We start from the raw sequence: 26563 nt of genomic DNA, 5'->3' as shown, positions 1-26563 counted from the left end.
TCACGTGCATAGTAAATAGAATAGCGGTAAGGCTATTATAGAAACGTGGCTCTAAGTCTATCACAATTTGATGCTTAGAACCCTATTATAGAATAAACCGAGAACAAGTTACGCATGAGAGATTTAATTGGAACTAATTCCCAATAGAGCCAGCGATTGGCTGATTTAGTCGCTGATTTCTATTATTTGTAGAGAAAAAAGACTCAATGAACAATTTTCGGCAACAATGGCATCATTCATAGATTAATAAACTTTAATGAAGTGAAATAAACTTTTGTAAAATGCTGCAACATTAAAATAGTTAACAAAAAATAAATAAATACTTTGGAAGTCGTGTAACAAAACAACATTCAAATCAAATAATCCTTGCTAGGCTAATGATACTAGTTTAAAAACAAAAATGCATATAAACCATTTGTAATAAATCTTAGTAAATATTTACTAATATTTTATAATACACTCATGTCCATAGATTAAGGATAATGCAAGTTCAGGAGAAAAAAAAAAAGAAAGTCAGAAGCAAAACAAATGTGACTTATTTGTAAAGCTTATTTATTAAACAAAAGGTAAAGAGCAAAAAAAGGTGCTGTCTGTTTGATATCATTAATAAAAATTGCGATTTTTTGCTCCCTGGGGCAAATTACAAAAAAAAAAAAACAAAAAAACTATTTACAGAAACCAATATTACATGGTTGGTATGATGGTTAATACATAGTATGTTTCCCAGACGATGCAATACAGTACGTACAACGCCTAGGCATGCTGAGTATCAAATTATCGATCTGATCTTGGGGAGTATTAGACCACTCATCAAGCAATGCTCGCCGAAGTTCCGGTAGGCATGTAGGAGGTGGTTAACGGTGGCAACTCGTGGGCCAAGCATGTACCACACATGCTCTACTGGATTCTGGCTAGAGTGCTGGCCAGTTCATACGGGCGATATCCTCCGATCGAAGGCATTCGTTTAAGATGCTTGCAAAGTAAGCTCGCGCATCCCCAAACGAGCAATCCTGCACGACCGTAACGGTGTCGTTCAATGATGTTCTCTTGGTGGTAACGGGTACCTGGCACTCTCCATATGAAAGTCCGGCGAGAATCAGAATGCAAGTTAAACCTGGACTCGTCGGAAAACATCACACAAACACACTGTTGCGGTGTCCACAATGCATGCTCTCTACTCTAGGCTAACCGCAGACGACAGTAAGTGGAACACATCTGACAGATCTACGAGCATATAGACCAATCTGCCCTAAACGTCTGTACACGGTCTGCCTTGAAACTGTCAGTGGCTGAAGAGAGCTGACGGGACAGGTCTGATGCTGTGCTCCGTCTGTTTCTTTTGGCAGTAACTACCAAATACCGGTCCTCATTCGGTGTTGTAACTCGGGGACGACCTCTGCTGTAGCGTCTACTCACATTACCATCATCTTGGAATCGTTGTCAAAGCCTGGATATGACACTCTGGGCAATTCCAAGTTCCTCGGATACTTTCAGCTGGGTACGCCCACATTCCAGACGGCCGATAATTCTACTACGTAAAAAGTCATCCAAATGCCTCCATTGTGTCATAACTATGCGGTTATTGCACTGAAAGACTTATAAAGCGCTTGGGAACAATTTTACTTCTTTGCCTGTATTCCTTATACATCACTCTAGTCATTGTGACGTACTATCGGTATCATCTGGTGGCTTTCTGCAATTTGCATATGATTTTTGAAGATGTGTGTAGTCATTTACGGGTGATATATGAACAGAGTCACGCGGAGTTCGATTTCCGCGTGACTCTGAATTATCCTTAATTTAGGACATAAGTGTAGTTAAGATATAGATTAAGTGCACCTACATACATACGATATTTTTAAATCAAAGAAAATTGGACTGAAATATGCGCTAAACAATATATTTTTTCTATGGCAATAACTTACTAAATTTGGTTACTCAATTAGTAATTATTGCAGCCCTAAATCCTGATTATGGATAAAAAAAATCTGAATTTCAAGATGGCGGGCGTTTGGCGAGCTTTTAACATTTGGCATGATTTGGCAATATTGACGAAAACCTGGTAGCAAATACTTAAGTTTTATCTCAAAAGAAAGATAAAGCCTTTTGATTCACACTATAATACAATTTTAAATATGTTTCTATGAAAGATTAAATCAACTCACGGGTGAACCAAAGTTGTGTCCAATTTCATGAGCTAAAGTGACGTGCGATACGACTGGTGGCACATGTTTACCATAATTGAGCAATGTTATGATGCCTGTGTTTAGACTCTTTAGGCTTCCCCTATAATGCTGAAAGAAAAATTTTTTAAAAAAAATTAGATATATTTGCTCTTATAAAATCTATAAAAGCAGATATATGAGGATATTTTGAAACACAATTCCTTAATAATTCACATACAGCGTGTCACACACACACACACACAAATGGAACAAGCATTTATATTCTTAACTACTGCAATTAGGCGTATACTTCTAGTTATAAAGTTTTATTAAATAAGATATAGAGTAGTATGAAAACACTTCGGTTTCCATGAAGATTGATAAAAATGTTAAATTTTTATACAGTCCCTGCAGTGCATGAGTTCAATTAGTAAAATGTTCCTCTTACACTTAATTATACACAAGCAAAGTTTTATACTTTTACCTACAAAATCTGCTGAGATATACTTATTTTTAAATTCAGAGGTGCTTATCAGAAATTTGAAAGGAAATATTTATTATATTCAGATTTCGCTGTAGGCATTAATTCTTCCGAAATCTGGGAAATTAGGCATTTAAAATATCTTAGATAAAGTAGTGGAATACCGAAAAAGAAAAGAAAATTCTTTGCTCGCAATTGTGTGTGTAATGGTAAGTTTTCCAAAAGAATGGCATAAAGTCTTTAAATATTATGTGCTGTAAATACTTCACTTCATTAATATAACGTTCCAAAAATATTTGCAGGAATTTTCAGATTGAACAAAAATAGCTTTAATCTCAAAAATCGTCTTCAAATTGCATCATTACTCTCTTTCCCCACTTACTCCATTTTTTTCACACACCCCTCCAGCGTTCTTGAGGTCCCCTGTCCATGCTAGACCCAAGGTACCACCCTCGAAGTCCCTGTAGGTGAACATATAAGCAAGGCAAAAGGCGTCGTAGTCGTCCTCTGAGAAGAGTTCCAGGAACTTTTCGACTCCATAGCTGCCCACGAACCTGTAATCCGGATCGTCGGGTCGAGTGTGGACCTTGATCCGCTTGATCAGGAAAGAGATATTATCTGGACGACCGTCCTGGTCGAAATCTATGAAGAGAGAAAAGGATTATGGAACTGTGCAGTAATTGTCGTCATTTGGAACAGTTTTTGAACTAATACAAGGTATCATAATACTTTTCAAAATTCAGTAAAAGTAAACGGATAAAGACTTACTCCCATTTTTTAATTATAGTAAATAAAAGTTTGTGTTATAAAGTGGGGTAAGACGGCCCACAGGATTAAGAGTTGAGGTTAACTCTAGTGCATTTATTCCGGGTTTTTTTCAGGGGGGACAGCAACTTACCCTTTTTCCATACATCTTCAAAGACGATTAAGAGCGAAAAATTATATTATCCCTAGGTATACCAATGCAGGAATGTCATCAAATCACTGATATTGTCATTCTCGTTATAGCATGGTTTCACTACAAGAAATCGTTCAAGTTGTTGCTTGATACAAATAAAATATGGTATCATACCTGTAATTATTATGACTACTGAATTGGTGAATTAGTATAGTTACTTATGTGAAAGGAAATACCTATAAGAAGGAAAGATTACTGTCCAATATACTATACTAATATATGATATACATAAGGAGAAGAGTGTGTCATAATAATTTCACACAAAGCACTGAATATTCTGGAGCCAACCCTAGTAAGAAATTAACAAGGATTCCAATTTTGCTCTTTACAAATTTAAAACCATGAAGTTTCTGGTATATTCCATAATAGAATCCACATTCTACTTTGTTTCGAGTATCATGGTAATAGAACTAATTAATACTTTATAGCATATGTTGAAACATCAAAGATGCATTAACTTGCAATTTTTCAGTGATATAGAAAACGTGCAACATAATTTAGTTAAGTTATATATTATTGCCCCATTTAGAATTTAGAGCTAATTTGGTGTGGAAATTGTAATTTCGAACCATGATTAGACTATGAAACTAACACTTGAGCCAACAACTTATCGTGCACTCGACAACAACGAAAGGAAGTTTGACCTTCGACATATTTGTATATCACCATACCAGTGAATATGGCGGAGATTCTATAGAATTGAATTTCGAATCTGCAACTCTTCAATCAAGAAGTCGAAGCTATTACAGCCAGAGCATATAGCAAAAGAAGATACTATCGTTAATAAAATTTCTGAAAATATGAAATGAGAACTTGGATAAAATTTGTCAAAATAAGGAAGAAACGCTGAATAAAATCTGCCAAACAAGGAGCAAAATCTTGTCATGTTGGAAGCTTTGCATCTTCTTTACATGATGATTGTTTATTTTTTCAAAACTTAGTCCTTTTTTTTTCTTCTTTTTGGTACTTTTAGCTTTAGCTCGCTTTGTAAAGAGTCAGGCACTTTTCGTTCAACCTATTCTTTCATAGCTGTTGCAGACATTTCCAAATAAGGAACATTTCTTTTTGTTTGTTGAATGAATAACGTAGCTATTGATTTTAGTTACATTACTTTTAAAACAGCTATTTCTTTGAAACAATAAAGAGATGTACATCAAAAACCTACGCCAACGATAGCGCATATCTCTGAAGCATAAATAGGAGATTCGTAGAATTCTGCTATCACCACGAAATCCAGATGCAGCAGCAATTCGTCGAAAGGAGCTACAAAAATAGACGAAGCAATATTTGCCATAGCTCCCTGCGGTAAAAAGATGTTCATTCATATCTCATATACGCGATGTCATTAGACGGTTAACATAGGTAATGATATTTAGTATTAAAAAATTCAGTGGTAATTGTTAGGTTAGCGATTCATTCCACTCTATTTATACAAAACTGTAGATTTCATAGAATATCCAAGTTGACCTTGATGAAACCTACAGAATTAATCAATATTTCAGATTTAATTCAAGTATGGCTATTATATGATATAAAGATCACCTACTGGTAAAATGTATTGGACTGAATGGCCGTCCTCGAAATCAATAAATAGTTAATATGTATGAGAAATAATCTCGGTGAAAATAAAAGGATTCAACTATATCTCTGTTAAAATTTCAGTCGTTTCTTTTTAAATATCAGTAGTTATCTATACATTTGAAATAATTAGCGAAACCAAAAATCAGTTCCCCTAGCTTCAGTCACTAGTTCGATTTCGTCAATATTTGCTTTATATCAAAGTTCATTATTTCTAAACCGGTCACCATTGGTCTCCTGTCATTTCCCATTCTCCGTTGTTCACAATACTTTTTATAAGGAAAATACTTGACAATGTCCCCCCCCCTCAATCGCAGACATGCACTGATTTCGCCAATTTTTTTTTCATATAAAAGCTTACGACCCGTGGATACATCATCATTTTATTACTTGTTCTACATCACACAACATATTTGAGAGAAGTTTCTAAAACAGTACTTTAGCGTCATTCTTTATCTAGAAACATATGATAACGTCCCCACCCCAACCAAACTCAATGCATCTATTTCGCCAATTTTTATTGCCTTATAAAATATCAGGATGCATAGTTATGTCATTATTGTTCATCTGCTGCCATCACTTTCCGGCTTCGAGACATATCGTTAAAAAAAATTCGGAAAAGCTCATAGGCTCAATAACTACAGAGTATTCGGTAATTAATTGCATCACTTTGGAAGTATAACTCACAGATTTAATAACTACAAAGTTTTCGGTAATTCGTTTCGCTACTTTGTAAGTATAGCTCACAAATTCAACAAATACAGAAATTTTTTTAATTAATTGCATCACTTTGGAAGTATAACTCACAAGTTTAATAACTACAAAGTTTTCGGTAATTCGTTTCGCTACTTTGTAAGTATAGCTCACAAATTCAACAAATACAGAATTTTTTTTAATTAATTGCATCACTTTGGAAGTATAACTCACAGGTTTAATAACTACAAAGTTTTCGGTAATTAGTTTCGCGACTTTGTAAGTATAGTTCACATATTCAACAAATACAGAATGTTTTTTAATTAATTGCATTACTTTGGAAGTATAACTCACAGGTTTAATAACTACAAAGCTTTCGGTAATTAGTTTCTCTACTTTGCAAGTATAGCTCACAAATTCAACAAATACAGAAATTTTTTTAATTAATTGCATCACTTTGCAAATATATGTAACTAATTAGTTGTATTAGTATTATACAAGAATAATGTAAAATAAAATTTTCTTTTGTAGTGATAAGATATAATTCACCGAAGTTGGTCCACATGAATAAATTAACACGCTGATTTGCAAACAGCTGGTCATCGAATAATAATTTTTAAAAAAAAGTTTATTCCCTCATATAGACAAACTATCCTTTTTTAACCACAAACTCAGAGGGACAAGTGAGTGAGGCAAGTGAAATTAAAATAGTATTCGTTTCATTGTGCTGAATTTTTATCGAAATAAGAAACGTTTTCTATTTAGGTTAAGTTCAAATTCCGTTTATTGGAAGGAATTTATCTTTGACAAAGAGATTTAAAAAAATCTGATAAATGAATAAGGAATGAGAATTCAACTATCTCATTAGATTAAAACTAATTCATCATATTTATTTAAAGATTGTTACTCTAAAGATTTACTGGAATATTCTTCCCAGATTACGATAAAAATGTTCAGAATGCCTTTTTTTTGTGTGTGTATTTGTTTTCTGTAGAGAGATAACGAAATGAAAAAAAAATGCCGACCATCTTTAGCTTTGTCATCATCACTCAAAATAAATAAAACTCTTAAGAAAAAGACAAAAAAAAAGTAGGAAAAAAGAACTGTGCAACTTGGCTTTGCTATAAATTGATTATCATGCCATTAATTGTTGATCAATGAAATGAAAACGATACTGTTTCGATCTGCAACATTTAAATTTTAATGCGATTTATTCATTTTCAACTGATAAAATTGACCAATATTAATTCGAATTTTTAATAAATTGCGCATCTTTCAGTATTAGTTGCAACAGTTAGAAAAACTACTCTGCTAAGTGAAATAATTATTTATCAAATATTGTTTATCCTTTTTTTCATATTTGCTTTCGTTAAATAAATTTAATTCGTATATCAGTGACTATTACTATTTTAATTTTTTTATTATTTCTTAAACTTTGTCTAATTAGTATAATAACGTTTATACCATTTATGTTCATTGGTATTATAATAGTTAATTTAATTTAAATAATATTACTATCTTTTTATAGTTCTTAATGTATTTACTTTGGCAAAAATTTTGTATTAAATTGTTTTTTGTTTTTTTTAATCTTTACAAATTAATAATTATATATGTTTGTGCGAAGAAAACAATCATAGACTTAAAAGAACACGGCACATTTTCTGAGATAGTAAATTCCTTTCAACTTTTTCATTGTCTATGTCTATTAATGACTCTGCTAATAATAAAGACGTGTGTGCGCGCGCGCATGCGAGTAATTTCGTTCTACAGGCCAGACAGTTTGATTTACAGATTTGGGAGATATATATACTTAGGAGGGCGGAAATGTGCATCTCGGGACGATTTTTTTTTGAAGTCTTAAATAGAATTTTAATTAATTATAAATTAAACTGAACTTTGACGTTCTTTCACGATAACTTCCGAAAATATTACTGCAAAAAAACTGAATTTTATACTGGTTTAAAATATAAAAAATTACCCTTTTAATGGGAATAAATTAATAAACTTGGGGCATTTTGCTAGATTTCCATTTTTGATAGATTTTTTTTTGTTTAATTTTCAACAACAGATTCCAATAGCAACAACATTACCCTGAAATTCAAGCAGTTTCCAATGTTTCGTCAAACATTTAATCGCTTGATTTTCTTGCATTGTTGAAAGCTAAAGCTAAAGGAAAAGGATTCTGTTTATTATCTGTGCAGTTTACAAAAAGAATAACCTGCGGAAGTCGTCTCCTAAAAACTTTCTTGCCTACTCTCTAATAAATGTGTTAACCCAGAGAATGCCTTGCATATAACTGGCGTACAATAGATACGAAATATTACTCTTTGGCATGAATTTAGCATTTTTACTGTTACCCTTGGCGAGTATTTTTTGGCGATTTATCCCCGGCATGCAACTAACAGTATCCGAAAGTCTAACTTGCGTTTTCGACAAACATTTTTCCCAATCGACTGTAACAAAACTTTGGCACAGAACTACGGTTGTAGTCACAAAAACATGCACCAAATTTCATATACAGTACACTCCTAAGTATCTGGTTCGCGACTATCCGTATTATCCGGCCTAGTTTTCTTTAATCGTAATTAAATGAGGAAGGCGAGGCGTCTATTAAGTCATCTATTAAGGGCTTTTTCAAAACCTAAAAACTTCAAGTTTTGACTCTTATCTTAGGATTACCTTTTCATATCTGCGTAATCATTTATCAGTGAAAAATAAATCTGTGAGCCAATTTTCTTCAGAATTTGGCCTATAATTTACGTTAATGCGTTCTTTATGTTTCCAGCATTAAGTTGGCTTTACAGAATTTATGTTAAAATACGAAGTTTATATCCTTTCACTTACTTTTTCTCTGATAAATTCTCGAAACGTGCAGTGCAGTATATAAGCATATATAAACTACCAGCACAGAGCCTTCTATTTTAACTCGACACGTTACCGGCAACTGATTCTATGATTCACCGGGCTGCGGCCGCCTTCACATTGAAATAAATGGAGGGCTTAGTTCTATAAGTTCTTAGTTCAATAAGAAGTGAGACAATAAGCATTACAACTGTGAGTTTTGGTATACAAACATTGTCTTCTAGTATTGGTGGACAAAGAAAGAAGTTCGTAGAAACCCGGAACGTTATCCGGCCTGCCTTCTGCCACAATAGACCGAATACTAGGGAGTGTACTGTATTTAAGTCATTGCATTTTTGAGTTATCGCCTTTACATGCTTATAAAAATACAGACATATGACCCTTTGTTGTATTTGGCATAAACTTTGATAGATATCTATCTACACTAGATATGTTAAATCAAGAGTTAAATTTTATCTATCAAAATTTTCTCCTTTTGTTGTTATCTGGTTTTGTTTGTATTCGGACAGCCGGACAGACAGACTTCCTCTGAACGAATTTTGCTCAAAATTTACACTCTACAGAATTTACAAATTACAGAATTTACTCAGGATTACAGAATTTGCAATTATAATTATATTTCCTTTCAAGGCTTATAACAGCGAAAAAAAAAATCATATCCCTTAGTTGTTATTTATTCTTGATATGCCATAGAATAATAATGAAACAAAATTCCTAAACTGTAATATGCATTTACGACCAATTTTTCTTGAAACTTTAATTTGAATTTTGATTAACTATTAACTAAGCACGATTTTGACGTTTGTCTAACTTGTCTTTGTAACTTTGTTTGTCTTGTCTGTCAATAACTACCATTAATACAATCACACAAAATGGATTTTTATGCTGTTTGAAAATTTAAAAAAATTGCTTTTTTAATAGCACTTTTACTGTCGTGCTTTTCCTTAAAAAATTAGGCAATTTAAAAAATACTTTTTGATAAAATTTGAAGTAACAATAATTTTTTCTTGCAATGAAATTCAAACCGCTTTTATCATTTCATCAAATATATAATTGCCTGATTTGTTCTTAAAAACTATGGAAAAAAGATTTTGTTTATTATCTGTTCAGTTTATATGAAGAATCCGAAAGCGAAATCTCGTTACCAGCGCACAATTTGAAATAAATTACCCAAGCAATTACCTTTTTATTACCATTTTTATTCATGGGAATCAACTCTATTCAAAAGATTCATGTACACAAGAAATTAAAGGTGTATATTAAAGATATTAAAATAATACAACGTTAATTTCTGTCACCATTCGATGCTTAAAAATGCTTTTTTTAGGAAATCATGAAGATATTGTTTGACATAAGAGGTTTAACTGAAGTTAAACACAATCAATAATCCAAAGAACCACCTGGTGTTCAAAGGCGGCTAGTTCTATTAATAAAAACCTTCTCACAGATGCTACAAAATGTATGACAAACAGATATTTTCTGCCTTTTTTATTCTTAATGTCATTCTTCCATTAAACTCTATATATGCTTATATGCACGCAATGCGAATCCAAGCACACAAGGAAATGTAACGACAATTAAACCTATTACCATCGATCAAAAGCCTCTTTCTTGTCATATAAGCATTTACATTCAAATATTCTTTTATTGTCGCGGTCCTTTGTGGGAGCAGGATCTTTTCAAACGTTACCATGGTGAAGTTGAAAGCACAAAGAAACAAATATTTAAGTGAATTGTGTACTAATTTTTTCCCACCGATGAAACTCGGTAGACCGGTGATTACATTGAACATCGTTATCTGGGGCACTTTCCATCTCTGAAGAGAAAAGAATTGTTTGCCTTTAAAAGTAAATGGAAAGACACAGAACTGTTAAATAGAAAAGACTTATCTTTACCGCCATTTTTACTTTCCTTCTTTTCCTTCCGAAAATTCTGGGAACAATAAAAGAAGAATGTACAGAGCTCAAATTACAGTAGAAGAAGGGAAAATACCCAAAAGAGACTTCATTTCGCGGCACTCTTAAAAAGTTCCATTACAGCCTTCGTTTATTGTTTGACATCACTGCATATTCTAAAAATAGAAAAGATTACCCTTTCATTCTCCGTCTTTTTTTTTTCCTTTCCGCACAGTTTATTTACCTATTCTTTTACCTACGTTTATTTACTGGGAGTTTTAAGCAAAATGAATGTCGTTAATGAAAACGAAGAAAAACGCAATAACAGTTTGGCTCTCAAACGCCGCTCTGAGAGAAAATGAAATATCAGGCAATGCTATTATCCCGTAATGAGTGTTGCCATTTAACGTTACAAATTATAAATGTCAAATTCTGGTGGAAAGTTCGAGATTCTGTCCATATAAATTTTGTGCTTTTGCTTAAATCGAATATTATAATTCAAGCAATTTATGTTGCATTTTGAAAATTGTGTACCTCGATGGTGACTAATTTTGTTAAATTATTAGTCTTATGCTCCATTAAAGAAAATAATGGATACTTAAAGAAAGTTAATGTGAAAGGTTCCACAAGAATTTCATAATTATTTTTCCTTTCCCTTTAAAGAGAATTCCAAATTTAAACTATTATTAGTATATATTAATAGTTTTCCTTAAATGTCATAAAAGGCATTTTAAATTATAACAATTACTTTCCAGCTAGAATAATATTTTTTTTATAATTGATTTTAAAATTGCCTCGCTTAAAGAATCAAATTTGATGTTAAGATTACCGAAGACTTAACTATTTGATGTACGAATTACTTAGTAAGACGCTTATATATTACACAGTTTTAAAAAATATATTCATTGTGGAGTATCAGTATTTATAATCGTCCATCGCCGTCTGTAACGCTAGTTAAAATTCATCCCTTCCCGCCTTTTGTTTTGATTATTACCGGATACACAAATCACAACTTTTGATTTGGTATCATGCAATTTAGAGAGGTTTTTTTTCTTTTTTAATGTTTAAGGTGATTGATTTTAAGAAGTCGAATGAAGCTAAGCACGAATAAAAATTAGTTATGGGATCGTAAACTTCAAGTTTTATTTACATTATTTTATGCTAGATTGTAACAAAGGTCCATGAGCTGAGGTCTGCGATTTTTTTATTTTCTATTTATGCTGATTCATTATATTCTTCTTTCAGGGTTCAAATTGAAAGTAAATGCTAATATTTCCTTTCAGCATTTTTTTATTTTGTTATTTGCATTGTTTGTTTTCTGTTAGTGGATCGCTATTTGTTTCGGTCAGTTTTCAATATTAGTTTTAATTTGAATACTCATGCAGTTTTTTCAGTTAATAGAATTCTGGATCTTCATTGCTTATTTGTAATGTTACCATATACCATTTATATAAAGTTATGCCAATGTTGATAAAATTTTCTACTCAGCTTTTGGTAGTTTATCTATAGTCAGATCTGAGGTTCTGTTAACAGGATAGCATTCCATTTAGGTAGGTACATCCTCTAGTATAAATACAACTAGCCATCTACTTTTCCAAAAATAATAAAAAATGGGGATAAAGTGAAGAATAGTGTGCCCCCGAGTTTGTCGCCAATATGGTAACCCATCGGACTAACCCTTATGCGATTTTGTTTACTACTTTTTGCAATGGTTGAGTTGTACATGAACTACAACTACATTATGAAAACTGTTAAATTAAAAATATTAACAAAAATATCGATTCAAGATTTTAATTTTGTTCTTTATTATAATTAAAAGTTTATTAAATGAAGAAAGTCAAGCTTATAATTAAAAGTTATTTTCTTTCTTTTTTTTTTTAAATGTGAATACGAACAGAAAATATTTATTCTTTTGTAATTTTGAATTGTCAGTATGCGCTTTAAAAAATCGTCTGCATTCTCACTTTAAAAGACAGCTGCAATGGAATTTTTCGCAGTTCTCGTAATTCTTTTGGTGTTCTAACGGTTGGTTCCCTTCATAATTTGTTATGTCGGCGATTGTGCAAGAATGGATGTCGGGTAAATGGGATGGAAGACATTATTTTGAACCTGCAGAATGGATGAAGGGTGAGTGAAATCTGTATATACAGTGGCTCAAAAAATTGAGAGTACACCTAACTTTTACTTGATAAATCGGACTTTTAATATAAATAACACATTACCAGGAAGTGCAGACATGTTTTTATTTTTACACATAACAAATGGTTTAATTTAGAGTAAAAATAAAGAAAAATTAACGAAAAACTTCTAAATTGAAAAGTTTCAGAAGCATTTTAAATAAACACACGCAGAATTTTGCCTCAAAAAATTGAGAATACACCAAGGAAATTTTTGCAATACACGCATAGAAACTAAGTGTCATTATTAAGTTGCATGTCTTTTGGCTCTTATAATGACCATTAAACGTCACGGTACCGATTCGATCAATTTTTGGTGTTATCTGAAGATATTTTATCCCATTCTTCTCGCCCCACTTGTTTTAAATGGGTTTTGTTTCTAATTTTGTGTTTTTGAACTACTTTTTCGAGTATGGCCTACGAATATTCAATGGTATTGATGTCGGGGTACTGTGATGGTGTGTGTAATTGCTGTTTACAATGAAAAAGGCACCATATTTTGACGTTACTTGCATTCTGTTTGGGGTCGTTGTTCAACTGGAAAATGGAATTTCCATCTAAACCCAAATTTTTAGCACTTTCCTTTAGATTTCTGCGACCATATGTTTCATCCAACTTGTTGCAGGAACTTTTCAAATCATAGGCAGAAGTGTAAGTGCTGAAACTGTGCGAAATGCCATTAGACAAGCTGAATATAAAAGTCGCATTGTGAGAGAGAAACCGTCCATCAGCTTGCAAATTCAGAAAAAGCATTTGTAGTTTGCAAAAACTCATCAATTGAAGACCAATAACCTTTGGAAGAAAGCTATATTTAGTAATGAAGGAAAACTCAACATTTTTGGCAGTGACAGCCGTAGAAAGTTGGCACACAGTTGACATCGTACTGTATGGAGAAAGCCTAATAGTGCTTTGGATCGAAAAAATTTACGTCCTATAATTAAGCATGATGGTGACTCCATCATCGTTTGTGGTTGCATTGCGTCATCCGGGGTGGGAAATTTAATTTTTATAGATGGCATTATAAGCGATATGGTTTACTTGGATGTACTTCGCAGCAATCTAAAGAAAAGTGCTAAAAATTTGGGTTTAGATGGAAATTTCATTTTCCAGTAGGTCAACGACCCGAAAGAGAATGCACGTAAAAACCAAATTTTGTGCCTTTTTCATTGTAAAAAGCAGTTACACATGCCAACATAGTACCCCGACATCAATGTCATTGAATATGTGTGGGCCACATTCGAAGCAGTGGTCCAAAAACACAAAATTAGAAATAAAACCCATTTAAAACAAATGGTGCAAGAAGAAGGGTAAAATATCTTCAGATAACACCAAAAATTGGTTGAATCGGTACCACAACGTTTAGAGGCCATTATAAAAGCCAAAAAAACATGTAACTAAATACTGACACGTTCTTTCTATGCGAGATATTACAAGAATTTCATTGGTGTATTCTCAATTTTTTGAGGCAAAATTCTGCGTGTGTTTATTTAAAATGCTTCTGAAACTTTTCAATTTAGAAGTTTGTCGTTGATTTTTCTTTATTTTTATTCTAAATTAAACCATTTGTTATGTGTAAAAATAAAAACAGGTCTGCACTTCCCGGTAATGTGTTATATATATTGAAAGTCGGATTTATCAAGTAAAAGTAAGGTGTACTCTCAATTTTTTGAGCCACTGTATATATTACGAGTTGATGAAGTTAGGAAAGGATGCTTGTTTGAAATTTTGTATGGAGAATGTTCCGATTGTTTCTTTCTCCGTTCTTTCTTTTCTTATGGTTTTGTACTGTTCCTGTTATCCACACAGTCCTTATGTCCAGTGTGCTAGCGAAGCTACTAGTTTCCTGCTCCCACTGCTAGCGAAGCCGTAGAATTTTTTTTTTTTTTTTTTTTTTGTTAAAAAATTCTGCCCGGTGCCTTCTACAGATGTAGAGGGTACCAGGCAGTCTGGAACAAAAAACAATACTTATCAGTAAAAAGTCCTAATTATATGGCGGGAAATGGTAACCGTAACTGTTCCGCAGAAGTATTTGTTTATTTTATCCGCCATCTTTATTGGCCACTTGGCAATGTTGGCGCGTCAAGGGGCACACTAAAATTCACTTTTACCGAAAATGGTTCTAATTCATTTGATTTAGAAAAATCCACGAATCAAGGGCTCATGCCCAATGGGTAGGTTATCATCTTCTGTTCGAGTAAGTAGCTCGAAACATATGAGCAGCAACTGAAGTAGAGGTCTGTATTTCCGGTAGGAAGAATACTTATAGAAGCTAGACCAAGGAATTTTTTGTTTAAGCGCAAGTGGTTCTATTAGTTTTCAAATAATAGTGGTTAATAGCACTACCACAAGAAAGATGACTTTTCCCCCGATTTATTTTCTGGTTCAAATCGTGTTTAAGATACCCTTTAATATCGCCAAGAATGTCGACAATGCCAAATCGCCAATCAAGATGGCAGACCAAATAAACAACACTGCAAACCAGTTATTGCCATCCATCTTACTTTTTGACTTTGGCATTGTTGGAAACTTTGGCATAGCATTATTAATATCTTTGACGAGGTGAAAGAACACCTTAAATTAATGTTCAATCCATATTTTTCAGCCATCTTTTCCTTAACTCACTGAACCTCTGGATGTTGTAACATAGGCTTAGAGTACAAATAATACGAATCGTGCTGGTTTTTGAGCTCACCTGCACAATTACTCTCATTATTTTTAGGTTCCCGATTAATATAAGATTATTTAAAATATTGCCAGTAAAATCTAATTAGTCTCGAAATGAGACTAATTTTTAAACTAAAAATTTAATTACTAAAAATTTAATTCTGCTCTTGAATTCAAGCCTTCTTTCCTCCAATAAAAAGGTCTTCTGAAAGAGAAGGTTAAAGATTTGAACCTTCTACCAGAAATATGGTACCATGATAATATTTTAGATTTGACTCATCCTGTATTTTGTTTAAATTTTTGTTGTATTTGTTGCATTATATGTTAACCATGCATTATAAAGTGCATATAAAAAATGTATATAACATTGTCGTTACGCACATGAGTATAAATCTAGTAATTAAAATCATGGAAAGTAACTCCATAAAATATATATAAAATACGTTGAAAAGGTTACTAAATTTAGAGAAAAAAAAGATTTTGTAGAAATAAAATTCATATCATATAAAAACTTAATATAAATCTCTTTCCCTTTTTTAAAAAATGTTGCTCTCTCTCTCTCTTTCTTTATTTCTTATCATCTTTCAAAATTCTTTGGTATGTAATTTCAAGCACAGCTTTTATTGTATTCATTATTTAACGTATATCTTTCTTTTACCAGATTATGTTCAGTTCCATAGTTTTTTTTTAATTGTAAAATGGATATAAAATCTCTTTTGTAGCAATAATAAACTCTGAAATTATTGAAAATTTTAATTCATTTTTAACTAATGAAAATTTAATAAAAATTTAGGAAACTCTTTTCTAACCAATTACCCAAGAAGTAAACTGCGTGGCAAATTTGATAATTGTACGTCCAACAATCTGCTCTGTAGAAAACTGCGTACATTGCTATTTCCACATATTATACCAGCCTATAAAATTTATCATACTGAAATTTCTATTCGATATTTTAAAAAATTAAATCGTTCATTTATTCAGATTATTTTATTGATATTTAAAATCATATTTTGGAGAATACAACTCTACACGAATTTCGCAATTAACATTGATACTTTTTCGCATTATTAACCCTTTATAAAATTTTCAAAATAAATAATAATGATTTTAAAAAATTAAGTTTTGAAAATTTTCACCATTTTTTTTTCTCAGGGAATGTTTATTTTTTATCTGTACTATTTTTGAATATGAGTGAGTTACATATTTCGAGGTATGTTTACACATTTTACGGTATTTTGAAATGAATTCTGTTAAGTGTTCAGAGACAGTGAATTTGAATTGACAATGATGAATTGAATCGACTTGATTACACAAGTTGAGCGTAATCGTTACTGATTGTATAGAATGAATCACTTTTATTGTATTCCATATATCAAAGTTCCTGTATGGTAGATAACTCAGTGTAGATAAAAGTAGTGTCTTAAGACGCAAAGAAAGAAGAAAAATGAAACGTCTTGAGAGATTAATTACTTAATCAAGAAAATAGGTTTTTTTTGTTTGTTCAACAACATGAAATGTGTTTATACAATACGCTAATAGACATGCCACAAAAATCTTTTTTATTACTTACTGTTGAATGGCAACAGACAAATGTGAACAAATCGTCATACGAACGTTTCAGACTATTTCATTGAATATTTTTAAACTTCACTTAATTCAACGATTGAAAATACTAGGAAGAGAGCTCGCCGTATCTCCGAAACCTCTGCTCAATCAGAGAAAAGAAGATGTAAAAAAAATAAGGATGTAAAATAATAGGCATCAAATGATAGATTTAATCGAACACAAAAATGAACTAACCATAGCTGCATAAAAGTAATCACTATGACTTGTCTAAGGAAATTATTGTACATATCTTCTTATCCTATACCTGCACTATCTGAAAACTCTGAAAATTACCTTTTTTAATGATATCGATTTCATTCCTGCTCAATTATTTCTTTATTTTAAATATTTTTTTTAATTTAATTTGGTATACAATTTGTAACAATAGTTTTAATGTTATGATTGGAATTCAAATGGATCCATCAAATCCTTCAATCCTATGCTTTTGCCGATATTGAAATTAAAATTTTAAAAAAAACTGATTTATTTAGATATTAACTATGAAGCAGGATTTTGAATTCCACTTTTATGTCATAAAATATGTACTTTTTTTTTAATTCGTATTCGCAGTGATTTGTAGCAAACTGGTTCAATTGAATTCATGTTTTCCAGTCGTATCAAATTACAAGGAAAGTTATTTTTTTAAAAATGTGCTCCATATTAGTTATTTAACAACATAAAAAAGCTAATAATCTGGGCTTTGGGCGAACATACAGGTCGCAAATGGTGGCTGTTTTTTGTTTCGTTTATTAAAATCTTATTCTTTCCTTAAACTTCTAATATTCTTGCAAGAAATATGTACCACTAATAGAGATATGAAATAATATAATATAATGAAATAATACAATATATAATAATAGAGAATACAAATAACATGAGTCGCAAATTTTTACAGCTTTTTAATTGATAATCAAAAGAACATGTTTGATTTTTATGCAGAGAATATAAACATGATAATGTTTACCTATAATTTGTGACACGAATAGTTCAAAAATTATTCAAAATAATTTACAGGTAAGATCGTTGGACCTACAAATATAAAATTTAGCTTATTACTTGCGTAGTAAGTGCTTACCAAGAAAAGGATTTTCAAAAAAATGTATTGAATTTTTTTTGAGTGGCAATGGGTTTTTTTATAACTTTGAAGCAAATTATTGGGCAGAGATCTTTATTACACTGTTTTAAAAGTGAAGCAATGAACTATTCAGTGATATAAATTTTATGATCTTGCAATTTTTTCTCTAATTTTTATAAAAGTTTGAAAATATTTTTAATAATATTTTACAACAATACTTTATATTATTTGAGCTACGTGTGCTAGTTTTGCAACTATTAAATATAATTTTTTATGCACTTAATCGCTGCACGGTAATTAACAGTACAATGTCAGAAATAATATGAAGAACGTTGAATCGAATCTAAAACATTATAATGCTATCATATTCCTAATCTCTTATAATATTTTTATGATCGTAACCAATTGCAAATGACGTCATAGATTTTAACCTATGTCTGGTAGATCTGGATCTAGATGTCTGTTAGATATAAATCCATTTTATTCCTGTCTGCAAGGAATCAAATACCCATTCACAATATAATAAATGAATTAATTAATTTACACATTTTAGCCCGGTTTTAAAGCTAACAAACTGTGAATCGTAATCAGAGACGGGGACGATACCCAAGGCTGAATCCTACACCTTTTTAATTTTCACGCTTCATTGACATGTGAAAAATTTGACCCAGGATGTCCAATATGGGTTGCGCCAGACTCATTACATATCAGACCACTGAAGGATCTCAAGATGTACAATCATAAAGTTAAGACTCTACTAACCTACTCAGTCCAACTTACTATTCTATCACTACTAAGTCACATTGATAGTTGAATTGATTGATTGGCGATAAGCTGGTGACTAAATGGCATAATGATTGTTGGCGATAAATTGGGCGAACTTACAGACAAAGTAAGATCAATATATGATAACTATTATATGAAAAAAGAAGCGAGGAATTTCCCTTATATAGTTGGGCATAGATGAGTGACAACACCACTTCTGAATGAGATAAACGTTCAGAGACTTCGATTTTCAGATAACAGAAATGAGAATTTGTTGCAATTTAAGCTATAACACTAATGCCCAGAGTGTACAGGAATTGATGAAATAATGCTACATGCTGCTAACATAAAAGACAGAAGAATCGAAGTTTTACATTTCTAATAGCGTTTTGATATCACAGACTGTTCCCTGTCAGAAGAGTTCATGCACACAAAGAACAGAGCCCAGCAATGCAATTAAAATAGTACAGCTTTAATGTTTGATAGTTTAGCGGAGTCATGGACATGAAGTTATATCTACACAATTTTAACAGAATTAAATATAACCAATATTCTCGGCTAACCAGCTGGTCTCCATAGTGCTAAATATGATAAATAATACTAAATTAAATGTACTGATATATAGGATCGGGAGACAACATAAAATTTAGAGTTCGCAATTTTTATCTGATATTTATTTATTGATTCAAGCAGTGTAATTTTTTATAGAAGTTGCTATAGAGATTTATCCCACTATTAAGCCCCTCAATTCAATATGTGCACTTACTTCTTGGACAAAGATATTATCTTTCATCTAAACCAGAGGTTCCCAAACTTTTTTTTCTCGTGGACCACTTTCAAAGTTTTACTATTTTCGGTAGACCCCCTGCTGCTACATTTCTACTGTATTCCCAAAACTCCTAAAAATTATCACCCTAAATTGGGGGTGTTAAGAAAAAAAAATTAGCACATTTTCTTGTGTCCTATTTATTAAAATAATACTTGTGGTTATACAAAATTATAAACATTTATTATTACAAACAATCAACAATTGACAAAAAATCAACAATGAACTCTGAAATGTAAATCAACAAAAAAAAATCATACTTTTAATGAAACGGGTGTACTTGATGAATTGACAGCAAATTATCAATATTTGGCTTCAGTTTTGTAAGAAGTAATCTCAAATCTCCCCGTTCTGTGATGTTCAATCTGCTCCTTTTTTTTTTGTTAACACTAAACGACACTAAAACTTCTTTCGACAAGATATGGCGAGAGAAACGCTATCAAAAATTTGATGGTGGTGTACATTTGTACTATTACCTATTGTTCTATTCAATTCTGTGTTTGAACTGAGTCTCGAATATTTTTGAGTACCTACCTAGTGAATGATGCTACCTGCCTGCGTTGATAGGTAAATCCAAGCCAAAATTTTTGTTCTTTATTATGAAAACCAGAAATTTTTTCGTGGACCCCCATTTACAACTTGTGAACCCCTGTTTTCTTTTCACGTTTACGTGAACCCCCGTGTGGTCTCCTATGGACCCCTGGGGGTTCACCTGGACCACTTTGGGAACCTATGATCTAAACTCTGTTGTTTCTCTGTGTGTGCGAAGAAGGGTACATATTTATTTTGAAAATGCATTTTATAATTTCAATGCATGATACTAATTCGCCTAATACATCTAGTTTTTGTTTTCGAATCCACTTTTTACATACCCAGAAATCAATTTCGCATTTGATGTAGACAGTCAAATATTTTTTTTTTTTTTTTTCATTTTGATAACGAAAAAGTAACAAGCAAAACAAAAACAAAAAAACATTCCATCATATTTTGCCAACCATTCTAATAATTTTCTTAGGGGATTAGAATTACCATAATCAATAATGAGGGCATATCAAAAAAATTGTTGTCAAACAAATTTTAAACATATGTATAAGTCGAAACTATAATTATAAATGACAGTTTGAAATAAATTTAGCTCAAAAACAACCAAACGATATTTTTTCATTCTGCTTCTTTGGTTACATAAATAAATGAAGAATTATTTCGAAATCGTATTAAATCGCAAAATGGCATCTTAGGATGAAATTTACGACATTTATATTGTGAAATATATTCATTAATAAGATATTTCACGATAAATTAATAATTCCAACGGAATAAATTTCATTAACTATCTCATTTACGATGCAGTAAAAACAATTCTCGGAAAAAAAGTACAGGACCAAATCTCATCGTCAAAATCCACCCAGACGACTCATAAATTCATTAGCATATGCAGAACAGCGCAATTCGAACAAAGCTATCTACAAATCACACAATGCGAAGGGCCGAGGTCAATGTACGGCGGATGTTGTTAACATGTGACCTGCAATGGTGCTTTTTACCTTGAAAATAACATGTGAAATACGGCGATTCAATTAGCAAAGCTCAGAAGCTTTTATTTCCTGCATGAAGGACACACTAAAATCAGTCATTGCATACGAATCAGCTAATGGATAAAGTGTCTTTTAATGGCAATTACTTTGAATGCAATTTCGAATTCAAATGAAATACAATCGGTACTTTTTTTTAATGATACAGTGTAATGCCAAATTTCATTTAAATAAAATCGTTATTTAAATGCAATTAGTACTTTTTTTAGGTAGTTAATGACTGACAGATTGCCTTATTTAGAAACAGAGTTGGATTAAGAAACTTTGCTTTTCCAGTTTCAAGTTCCGTTAGTAATTAGTCAATTCAATTTTGCATTTCAATAAATTTATAATTTATCTTTTTTTATGTCTAAGTAACTTTATGAAAATATACAGGCTCACGTTTATTTTTTTAATGTGTATCTCAAAGAAAAATGATTATAGCCTTATAATTTTTTTAAAAAAATAACTATGATTATTTTTTTAATGACAGACTCATTTACAAATAAAAGCATTTAATGAAAATAATAATTTATATCGAAATGATAAACTTCAAATAAATATTAACAATAAAAATTATCATTTTGCAGGACTTGCCAAAAGGAATATAACATAACCAGACAAATGAATAATTAATATACCATTATATTAAAAAATAAGTAATTAATAATACATTTAATTGTTAAAAAGGCAATTAAAGTTTTGTAATTTACCTATTTACGACTCTAAGTAGTTGCTAAGTCTGAAATCCACTATTTCTAAAACAAATGGAGATTTCATCATTATATATTTAAAAAGATATCAAAATTCAAATACTTCGAAATAATTATAAAATGAGAATACTTTCTATTAGAATAATTTGCCTCTAATCTCAGACGATTTTTAATGCATAAAATCAGTATTCAGCAAAGCCAATAATATATTATTTTTTAAAGAATTTATTCCCATAAAAACTGGCGAGTTCTATAAACTCTACTCTTCCAAAATTAGGTTTTTTTTGTGTTGAGTTTTTTAAGTATAAAAAAAAGAAATAATGTCCATTTTGGGACAAATTTCTCTTACTGATGGAGTTGAAATAACGGGGCGAGTTCCTTAATTTTGTTATCAAGATTATATTCCAAATGTCACATAATTTGCGTATGTTGTGTTTTTATTTATAATTGCAGGGTAAACAGATTACCAGACACAATATTCTTTGACGTATTTACTTCAAAATTAGACCAAAATCGAAAATTTGGGTAAAATGATGATTATTTTCTTTGATTTAAGTATGATGATAATTCAAGTATTTATAATAATTATTTTTTGAAGCAAACAATGGCGACAATTTGAGTGTAATAAGATTGTCATTTTTTGGAGTGATTAATAGCGACAAATCGAGTGCAAGCCCGGTGATTTTTCTTGGTATAGACAAAGGCACAAAATTAGGTGTTTACATATTAAAATTCATACATGGATGTTTGCAATTTTAAGTGATCGTCATCATATGTACACAAACATACAGACTGACAAACAGTTAATCCCGAGCTAGATTAGGCTCAAATTTGATATTTATTTACAATTAATGTGGAAATATCCATACCTATTTTTTTTCTATCTAGCTTGTTACCTTTCTAAAGTAATTGTATTCATATGCACACGGACGTTCTTTTAAAAGATTTCATTAAAATCTTTATAGAAATCTTTAATATTGCTGTAAAGGAAGAATACCAAATTTTATTCATATAGTGTGTGGAATTTTTGAATTGAATTTTACGCAGATAAACATATTTCTATCTGCGAAATTAATAAAATAAATAAAAGGGAAAGAATTTTAAAAATGAAAAAGTCCTTATTAATATTCCTTAAGAATTATTCTTATTAATATTCCTTAAGAATTATTCGTATTAATATTCCTTAAGAATTATTCGTATTAATATTCCTTAAGAATTATTCGTATTAATATTCCTTAAGAATTACTCTTATAAATATTCCTTAAGAATTATTCTTATAAATACTCCTTAAGAATCACTCTTATTAATAATCCTTAAGAATTATAAATATTTCTTAAGAATTATTCTTATTAATATTTCTTAAGAATTATTCTTATAAATATTCCTTAAGAATTATTCTTATTAATATTTCTTAAGAATTATTCTTATAAATATTCCTTAAGAATTATTCTTATTAATATTCCTTAAGAATTATTCTTATTAATATTCCTTAAGAATTATTCTTATAAATATTTCTTAAGAATTATTCTCATCGAGGAAGAATTCCTTAATATCTCAAGATCGAATTTCTCTACAATAATACTATTTTCTGTTTGTATATTTTGTGTGCAAGAATATAAAAATGATTTTCGAAATTAATATTTCAGATAAGATTTGGTGTAACTGTAATATTATTAAAACTATCAGATAAATCTTTAAATATTATTTCTTTAAAAAACATTGTGGATTTAGTTATGCTTCAAAATTCTTCCAAAAAATAAACCTTTTTATTGCACAAACAAGAAGATTGAATTTTGTAAAAAGCTGATTGGATATTTTTATTTTTCTCGGAATTCCACAGCTATCAATTTAGGTTATGATTTCTGTAAACACGAAATGAAATCGTTTGCCTAATGCTCTAATTCATGGTTGGATTGTTTTCCAGACAGTCTTTCTATTTAATTTTGTTTCTTTGTTTCATGAAGTATCTGCTACAGATGCTTAACACAAGATTTTCATCTGATATGCAGATTTTATATTTTAGAATTCTATCCAAGACGGCTAATGACTTGATTATATTTATAAGCTTGATGTTATCTATACATTGCATCTTACAGCATGTGTGATCAGATAGAATTTCTTAGAATACAGAACAAACTGTTGGACCTACGGCTATCAGATTTGGCACGCAGTTACTTCTTTCTCACTAAAATAGAGTTTTTAAAAAATTTTAATTAAATTTTTGATTGAAAATAAAAATTTTAATGCTTTTTCTCACTAACATCTGTGCATGTTATTGGGTAAACAAAATTTTTACACCATTTTAAAATCCAAAATATAAGTTTTTCACCAATACAATTTCATTTTCTTGCAATTTTTTCATTCTAATAAATTTATTTAACAAAAAATATTTCTCATCGTTTTGTTTATTAAATTTATATTCTCGCATTTATATTCTCGCAACTATATTAAATACTGTTTTTGTGTGCGTACACGTTACCCCAGATATACAGGGTGTCTCAAAAACCTTGACCACGGCTTTTATTCCTTAAATATTAATTACAAAGTTGCGTAAAAAAAGGTGCAAAATGTTATGAAATCGGTTAAACTTTTCAGGGGATTAAACTTTAAAAAATACAAAATTTAAATTTTTATACGCACCTTGTACAAAAAAAATACCCAGTGAGTAAAATGCGTCCCATCTTCTAATAAGGTTATGTACAAAATTTCAGAATTTTATAAGGAAAACTCTCTAAGATATGTTAAAACAAAGTTGGTGAAGGGTCAATCAGAAATTAAAATGCAAATGTTTACAGCTTCAGTTCAGATGACGCGACGCAAGAATGCATCATAAGGAAATAAAATATGCTTTATATCTTTAGTTTTAAATACAAATTTTAAAATCTATGCTTCCTGAAAAATACTTTAAAATTTTATATCTTGAATTACAGAATATAACTTAAAAACAGCACAGTCAATGAACTCGTAAAAAAAACTTATGTAGTCTTTCTTTTAAGTAATCTTTCCTTTAAGTTATGTAATCTTTCCTTTAAGTTATTATTTCTACACATTTTTAATACTTTTGAACCAATAAATAGCAAAATTATTATTTATTTATACAATCATTACTTTCTTTGTTAATTTGTGTACGACCCCTAAAACACGAACATCCAACATGATTTTTTCCTCTTTGCGAACTCATATCCAGGCATCGAAAAGTGGTTTAAATCAGCATTTATGTATTTTCATATCTTTGAGACTCTTCGTGATAAATTGCTGAAATTTTGTACATGACCTTATTAGAGGATGGAGCACATTTTACTAATTGGGAATTTTTTTGTACGGGGTCCATATAAAAAATTAAATTTTGTATTTTTTGAAGTTTAATCCCCTGAAACTTTTAATAGATTTAATAACATTTTACACCTTATTTTACGCAAATTTGTAATTTACAGTATATGTCTATGACCAATATTTTAGGAATAAAAGCCGCGGTCAAGATTTTTGAGACACCCTGTAAAATTGAAGTCAGTTTTTAAAAATAGACATTTAGAATATTTGCTTGAATAGAAATCCCTAAAATCAAAATATGAATTCTTTATATCACAAATTTCCTATTTCATAGGATAGCACATTCATTTTCAGTTACACTTGCAGTTCAGTTTCTTTACAGTTTAGTAAGGAAGGCTTCGTTTTCACTGCATATTTCAACAATCTTTTTCTCTATCGCTTAAGCGTACATAGGGTTTATTGGAACTGAATGTTCAGACAACCTAATAAAAATTGTCAGAAAAAAAGAAAAGAATTCAGTGGCATTAATTTCATTAAATTGTACATTCAAATTAAAATGGAAGACTAGATGAAAATGACATATTCATGGCAAAATAAATAGTGAGAATCCACAAAAGACGATGGACCAAAAACTTCTTTGATAATTTCGATATCAAAAGCATCTCTATAAGGAGAGTTTCACTTTAATCAAATTCTTACTGACGACGGTATTTTTAAGGCTCATTATATCAGATCCCTATAAGGGAATTTTTACTTTAATCAAATTTTTACTGGCGATAGTATTTTTAAGGCTCATTAGATCAGAATTTTTTGACAAAGATGATAAGTGCTTCAGTAAGAAACCAATGGAACTATTTCATAGATTATTAAAATATGGGTGATATAAAATAATCAACTTGAACTGTGGCATTCTGGATGAATGGAAAATTTCTTCGAAATTCCAAACTGTTAGAAAACTTGTCATCCTGATAGTTAAGAAATTATTTACTAAAGAAGTAGGTGATGATTAGTCATCACATGAACTATTTCTGTTGTATTGTTACGAATCTATAATGTTACTTTCCATTACAGTTAGTTACATCGTAAAAACGACAACTTTACGGTCAGCTCTATTGTATGCTAATCGGATGTCGGATCAATGAACCTTGGCGATAAATTTGGTGATGAATTTGGTAAAAGAATGATAGATACTAGAATCTCCAACAATAGAATCAATAGAAGGCGAATTACAACGATCCTTCGAGACTTTCTGTATCCTATCATGG

The 26563-nt window shown here is 30.8% G+C and overlaps 1 protein-coding gene across 1 annotated transcript in view; it reads right to left on the bottom strand.

Moving 5' to 3' along the window:
- The window catches only part of LOC129975525 (disintegrin and metalloproteinase domain-containing protein 10-like), a 145365-nt gene that overhangs the window by 36270 nt on the left and 82532 nt on the right, over positions 1-26563 (bottom strand). Inside the window, exons 5-6 of the mRNA XM_056088615.1 lie at positions 3029-3288; positions 2166-2294 (exon numbers count right to left, since the gene is read on the bottom strand). Coding sequence (XP_055944590.1) covers positions 2166-2294; positions 3029-3288 — 389 coding nt within the window. The remainder of the gene's footprint in view (positions 1-2165; positions 2295-3028; positions 3289-26563) is intronic.

Source organism: Argiope bruennichi, chromosome 1, assembly GCF_947563725.1.
Source record: "Argiope bruennichi chromosome 1, qqArgBrue1.1, whole genome shotgun sequence".
NCBI lineage: Eukaryota > Metazoa > Arthropoda > Arachnida > Araneae > Araneidae > Argiope > Argiope bruennichi.
This window is presented reverse-complemented; position numbering and strand designations above follow the sequence as displayed.